The sequence below is a fragment of the Palaemon carinicauda genome, chromosome 24 (assembly GCF_036898095.1).
Source record: "Palaemon carinicauda isolate YSFRI2023 chromosome 24, ASM3689809v2, whole genome shotgun sequence".
Classification (NCBI taxonomy): Eukaryota; Metazoa; Arthropoda; class Malacostraca; order Decapoda; family Palaemonidae; genus Palaemon; species Palaemon carinicauda.
The window spans coordinates 106998543-107006042 of record NC_090748.1 but is presented as its reverse complement, the minus strand read 5'-3'; the positions used below and the strand labels follow the sequence as shown (position 1 = coordinate 107006042).

Sequence of the window (7500 nt, the reverse complement as noted above, 5' to 3'; positions counted from 1 at the left end):
ATATATATATAATGAACAAATTGGCCTAGTAAAAACATTAAATACTTTAGAAATAAATTTAATGCTAACATTCATTTCCCATTACCATAAAAAATCATATATTTAAACAAGAGTCACCTTATATAATTCCAAACATATTTTTTTCGTTTGCATTCAACTAGGCCGACGAATGAATAAACCACTGTTTACTTAATAACCTATCCAAACCGAGCTTTTCATATATCTTGAATTAATCAACTAACTGTTTATATAAGCTGTTTTAAGGAAGGGAATAAGTTATAGAAAGAGGAAAACGAAAAGGAAAAATAGGAAAATTGTTACAGAAACAGATTTCTTAAAGAGCAAACAGAACTGCTTCGAAGCCGCGTTCGAGCTGAACGCTCCGATCAATATTGACTATGCGCATGCGTGGGAAGGTCCAGTTGACATAGTGCATGCGTGGAAAGTTTTTTTTTTTTTTTTTTTTTTTTTTTTAAGCAGTTGTAAGCATTTTCTGGCCATGTGTATTGGAGATAGTTGATTTGAAGATATTTATGCAAATGGCAATCAGCGATTGTATTAACTTGGGCAATATCATGAATATGAAAACGTGGGCAATTTCAAGAATATGAAAATATCAAGGGTGAATTAAATTAAATGCGCGAGATCTTTCTTCTCAGTATTATAATAGTAGTAATGATACTAATATTAATAAATTACTATTATTAGGATTGATATAATTGATAATGTCTGCTCTGGAAATGTAAATTCAAAGTGTTATTTCTTAACATACATACATACATGCATACATACATATGCATATACAGTATAGAGTATGTGTGTATTTGTCCCTTTCTGAGTAAGGATACTTTAACGTCGTGAAAGGGATTTGTGTATCGCCATGATCAGCAAAGCTGTACTAGTCAGGGCCACCCATACTAGGTTGGTTCACTGTGACCGATCAGACAAAAGTCTTCCACCATCACCAATCGGCAATTTCTAGCGTGATGAAAAAAGCCCAAACCCCATACATGAATAAGTGCATGTCTGAGGCTTTTGTCCTGCAGTGGACTAGAAACTACTGAATTTGTTGTTATCGATATTAGAGATGTGTTTTAGAGTGCACTGCAATATATTCAGCATTGAGAAATAAATCATTTTTTACGGTATTATTCATAAAATATTTATAATCACCAGTAGTCTAACAGTCAATAAAAAATCTAAAATCACACTCTCTCTCTCTCTCTCTCTCTCTCTCTCTCTCTCTCTCTCTCTCACACAAAACAAAAAAATGGCTGTGCGTATTTGCCTCTATTTCTTTTCAAAATTATGGGAGTGGCTCACGCTAGGACTTCTTGAAGTTACACACACACACACACACACACATATATATATATGTATATATATATACATATATATATATATATATATATATATATATATATATATATATATATATATATATATAGATGTAGATATAGATATAGATATATATACATGTTATGTATACACATATATAAATATATATACTTATACATGTTATTTATGATTTATACACATATATATGTATACATATACTTACATTTTATATATACATACATACACACACACACACACACACATATATATATATATATATATATAAAACCATAGTATAAAACGAACGAAATATCCTTTTTTGAAAAAAATACCTATTGTTCTTTTGTTGCTTCTTCAGAATACCTTTGTTTTTCTACACCTGTATTTTTGTTGACTTTTCTTTCCCTTCTATTATTTTCCACCAAACCTGTGCAAGATTTCTTCGTATTTCTATAACTCTTTTACCTTTTCTGTTATTTCATGAAATGCATTGTAGCATTACTTATAGAAACATTTCATATTAGTCTCACTTATAATAAAAATTATAATAAAATATACATTGAAGAAACAGATAAACATGATGAATAATATCAGACTTTCATTATACATCATATTTGTTAAGTTTGTGGTAGCCTATTGGTAACGTCCCTGCCTGATAATCTGCTGGACTGGGGTTCGAGTTCCGCTCAAGCTCGATAGTTTCTTTAGTGTCTGCAAACACATCCTCCTTGTGAGCTAATTATGCATGTTTTAGGGAAGCCTATAGGTCAGACTGCTGATTTATCAGCAGCCATTGCCTGGGCCTCCCTGGTCCTAGCTTGAGTGGAGAGGGGGCTTATACGCTGATCACATAGTCAGTCTCTATGACGTAGCAAGGGCCTTGTCACTATCCCTTACATCTGCCCTTCATGAGCGACCTTTAAACCTTTAAAATTTAAAGGTTTATTAAGGATTAACATTTAAAGTTTAAATGTTAATCCTTAATAGTGAAAACAAAAAGATGTGGGTTAAATTTGGTTAATTTATTTATTTAATAAGTCCTTATTCTTTTCCTGTACTGTGTAATATAGTATACATATACATATATGTATAAAAGTCTATATCTATTAAGGACAATAAGAAAAACGGAAATAGACTTAAGAGTTGACAATACCAATAAGACATAAATTTCTATCTTATTTTCACTTCTGTTTGTTGCATGATTCGTGATTCATAAGCCACCTTTGGCAGGTTATCTGCAGTGAATTTGACTATAAACACACGCGCATATATATATATATATATATATATATATATATATATATATATATATATATATATATATATATATATATATATATATATATATATATATATATATATATATATGATATGTATATATTACATACATATGTATATATATACATACATACATACACATACATACATACCCCCATATATGTATCAGTATATGTGTGAGCGCGGTGTTTGTGCAGACTCATATTTCGTTACTTAAGAAAATAAATACAAGACACATAACCCAATAAATATAACAATAAATAATTTTAAATATAAGTTGAAAAGTGCATTTAACCTTCACTAAATGCTTCCTTCCGTGGTTGGCTCTTTGTAAACGCAGTACTGTCCATCTGTGGAAGAGAAATCAATGAAAAAATAGTTAAATCTTTGAAGCAAACTCCTTAGTATCATAAAAAAGATCTTTTACTAATATATAATTGGAGAAAGGGTAAAGTCCTCTGATATGTCATTATTCATGTCTAGGGTTTGGCCTGTTTTCATCATCAGGCTAACTTGAGTGGATTGGTGATGGTGGGAGATTTTCACTCGATCGCTCCATGTAAACCAACCTAGTATGGGTGGCTCTGACTAGTACAGCTTTGCTGATCATTGCGATACACAAATTCTTTCAGCATGTTATGATATCTACACTCAGAAAGGGATATAGTTGGACGATAGAGAAAAAAAAAATGTAATGGTGTGAAAATAAAACAAAATACTTTTTGGAACTGTATGAAATAAGTAAAACACTTAGTGTTGCTGATATTATAGGGACTGAAAAAGTACTACTACTTTTGCCAATGTGTAAAGTATGTAAAATACTAAAGTGTTGCTGAAAAGTACCCTTTAGAGCAAAGGTTCTATTTTAAGAACTATGTAAACGGTGATGCTGAAAAGTAATCTACTATGCAAAAGTACAGATTTTGTAGCTATGTAAAATACGTAAAATATTCAAGTACCAAAGTGTTGTTGAACATTAATCTATTAATGGAATTCTGATATGTAGTAACCCTACTTTATCCTGAAATGCATTGCTATTCAGAATGTATTACGTAGGATATATCAATTAGAGTTTATCTTCTACTTTATTTCTCATTACTGTAGGTGATTGTAAAAGAAATCTTCTTTGCCCCAATTATCCCTACATTGAAAATTAAGGGGTCGGTTGCCTGATGCGCCTCTCCAGTGCCTTCTATAAAAGGCATCCTCTTCTACCAAACCTCTTCTCTCCATCCTTCACCTTATCATCATCTTCCCAACAGTTATCCCTACATTAAGGGGTCGGTTGCCTAATGCGCCCTTTCCAAAGCCTACTATCAAAGGCATCTTCCACCAAACCTTTTCTCTCCATAACCTCCTTCACCCTATCTTGCCATCTACTTCTCTGCCTCCCTCTCGATCTTCTTCCCCTTACAGATATCTCCCAAGCCCTCCTCACTCCCTCCCCACCTTCCATCTATTTTAAAGGATGGAGAGATTTATCCTTTGTTGATTAATAAAGGTACAAGTACATCAGATAAAAAGTATTTCAAATTAAAAAAAATTCAATTGCCGTATGTTTCTAGCTGTAAGGTTATGTACATTAAATCAAAATAATTTAATTAAATGATTAGATGAGAATCTTATATGTATCAAATTATAATAATGAAGATTTATTAATGCAGGAGAGCAAACATATTGATAAAGAAGGAGAGAGGAAGAGAAAGAGTTACTGATATAAAGGAAAATAGAATTTTGTATTTAGAAATTCAGGAAAATAATAATTCTAAAAGAGTGAGAGAAAGAGCTAGAGCCAACAACAACAACAACAGTAATGATAATAGATGTCCAAAGACAATTAAAAAACTTTACCACGTCATTTCAATCCTTTTCCAAAAATTTGATTGGTTTCCTTGTTTGAGAGAGAGAGAGAGAGAGAGAGAGAGAGAGAGAGAGAGAGAGAGAGAGAGAGAGAGAGAGAGAGAGAGAGAGAGAGAGTACAAAACCTGGCCAAGAAGAATCAAGACCTTCCACAACCAAAAATAAAAATTGCCAAAGAAAAAGAATACGAAAAGGATACCAGCTTAGAAAACCTAATTTCATACCTGCGAGTTTTGGGAAAAAGTCTTAAAAAAAAAAAGTCTCATAAAAGTCTTTGGCGAAAGAGATTTTCGAAGATGGAATGACACCAGAGTATAGAGGGGGGAGGGGGTGGGTCTGTCCTCGTGTTTTCCGAGGCACCAAAGATAAAGAAAGAGGCGATGGGAAAAGAAAGGAATGGTTGGAAAGAAAAAAGGAATGGTTAGAAAGAGAAAGGAAATGGTTGGAAAGAGACAGGAAATGGTTGGAAAGAGAAAGGAAATGGTTGAAAAAAAGAAAAGAATGATTGGGAAAAGAAAGGAAGTGGTTGAAAAAAGAAAAGAATGATTTGGAAAAGAAAGGAAAAATTGAAAAAAGAAAGGAAAGATTGGATATAGAAAGGAACGATTAAAAATAAATAATGAAATGGGTAGAATAATAATTGAGAAAAGAAAGGAATGTTTGGAAAAATAGACGGAAAGGAATGATTGGGAAAAGAGAGGAATGACTAAAAGAAAAAAAGATTGGGAAAAAAAGAATGAGTGGAAAAAGAAAGGAATGATTGGGAAAAGAAAGGAATGATTGGAAAAAGAAAGGAATGATTGAAAAAGAAAGGAATGGTTGGGAACAGATAGGAATGAGTGGAAAAATAAAGTAATGATTGAAAAAAATAGTGTATTTGGCTCCCATAGTCTTTAAACACTGCCTAACGTTTAACGAATGAACCGAGTTTAATGCGAAGTTCAAGCTAAAAGCTTGAATTGCAGCTATTTTTTTTAACGCTAAGCAAAGCACGAATGTAAAGATTACATATTTTTACGTTTAAACTGAAATCCTTTACTGTGAAGCTAAAATCTTGAACGTGAAGCTAAAAACTTGAACGTGAAGCTAAAAACTTGAACGAGAAGCTAAAAACTTTAACGTGAAGCTTAAATGTTGGACGTGAAGCTTACGTGTTGGACGTGAAGCTTACGTGTTGGACGTGAAGCTTAAATTTGGACTGAAGCTTAAATGTTGGACTGAAGCTTAAATGTTGGAATGAAGCTTAAATGTTGAACGTGAAGCTAAAAACTTGAACGTGAAGCTAAAAACTTGAACGAGAAGCTAAAAACTTTAACGTGAAGCTTAAATGTTGGACTGAAGCTTAAATGTTGGACTGAAGCTTAAATGTTGGACTGAAGCTTAAATGTTGGACGTGAAGCTAAAAACTTGAACGTGAAGCTAAAACTTTTATTCAATGCTAAAAACTTTTATGCAATGCTAAAAACTTTTATGCAATGCTAAAAACTTAAATGCAACGCTAAAATTTTTTATGTAATGCTAAAAACTTGAACGTGAAGATAGAAACTTTAATATGAAGCTACAAACTAACGCGAAGCTAGAAAATTTAAAGTGAAGCTAGAAACTTTAACGCTAAGCTAAAAACTTGAACGGGAAGCTAAAAACTTGAACGTAATCCTAAAAACTTGAACGCGAAGCTAAAAACTTGAATGCGAAGCTAAAAACTTGAACGCGAAGAAAAAATTTAAACATGAAGCTAAAACTTTAACGTGAAGCTAAAAACATTAACGTGAAGCTATAAAACTTTACCGCGAAACTAAAAACTTTAACGCGAAGCTAAAAACTTTAACGGGAAGCCAAAATCTTGATCGCGAAGCCAAAAACTTTAACGTGAAGCTAAAAGGTTGGATGTAACCAATAATGTATGTAATGATCACTACGCACATTACGTTCTTCGACTATGCATGTCTATAGATTGAATGCAATTATGATGAAGTATGAAAGAATCTTATTTCAATGCGCACGTAAAACAGATCCGAATGAAACAAATAGTGGAACGTGACTCTCTCCCTTCATTGATTTCATATTGGTTAGCGTGCATTTCGCCAATATGAATTCACAGGACCGAAGCCAAAATCCACAAGACGTGACGCAGACTTAATGCATTTCGGCCGGAGATGGTCTGTTTGGTGGAAAGTGGTTGGTTTAGTTTATTCTATTTAGTGGGGTCGAGCTTTGTCTCTGGTTTCATGGATGGCAGTTTTCTCATTAGTTTTTGTGATTATTTTTTTCTTTTTAAGTAGCTTTCAAAGACTAAATTAAGCGATTTGTTGTTATTGTTATTATTGTTATTGTCATAATCATCATCAGTATTATCATTATTATCCTTATCATTATCATTATCATCGTTATCATTATTATCATTATCATCATTATTATTATCATCATTATCATCATTATTATTATCATCATTATCATCATCATTATTATTATCATCATTATCATTATTATTATCATCATCATTTTTATCATTACTATCATTATTATTACTTGTTAAGTTGTAACCCTAGTTGGAAAAGCAGGATGCTAGAAGCCCAAGGCCTTCAACAGGAAAATAGCCCAGTGAGGAAAGGAAATAAAGAAATAAATAAACTAAAATTAAAATAGAATATTTTAAGAACAGCCACAACATTAAAATATTTTTCTTAAATTTGAGATTTGTAAAAGAAAATCAAAATTATTAGGAGAAATTCAATTTAAAACAATGTTTAGATTAAATCCCTGATAGAAAAAAAAAAGAAACTTGATAATACATTACTTTGAACAAGTACTTCTTCAAATTATAAAGTTTTAAATAATAATAGAGTTAAAAGCCATATATACTCTTTAATTCTATAAAGATATAATAAACAAATCAGCTGCTTTAAGGCTATACATTTTTCACGCCTCTTTCCTTTCGTCGTAGAAAGGCTAAGAAGGTTAGGCCTTGCATAAAAGACGGATAATTAGAGAAGAAAAAAATAAAACAAAGAAAAAAACAAGTCT

General features: G+C 31.9%; 1 protein-coding gene across 2 annotated transcripts in view; it reads right to left on the bottom strand.

The window, feature by feature from the left end:
- Window positions 1–2773: 2773 nt before the first annotated feature.
- Window positions 2774–7500, bottom strand: part of LOC137617949 (angiotensin-converting enzyme-like) — a 29693-nt gene continuing 24966 nt past the window's right edge. For both annotated transcript variants that reach the window (XM_068347885.1, XM_068347886.1), the window contains exon 14: window positions 2774–2966. In XM_068347885.1, coding sequence (XP_068203986.1) covers window positions 2917–2966 — 50 coding nt within the window. In that variant the 3' untranslated portion in view covers window positions 2774–2916. The remainder of the gene's footprint in view (window positions 2967–7500) is intronic.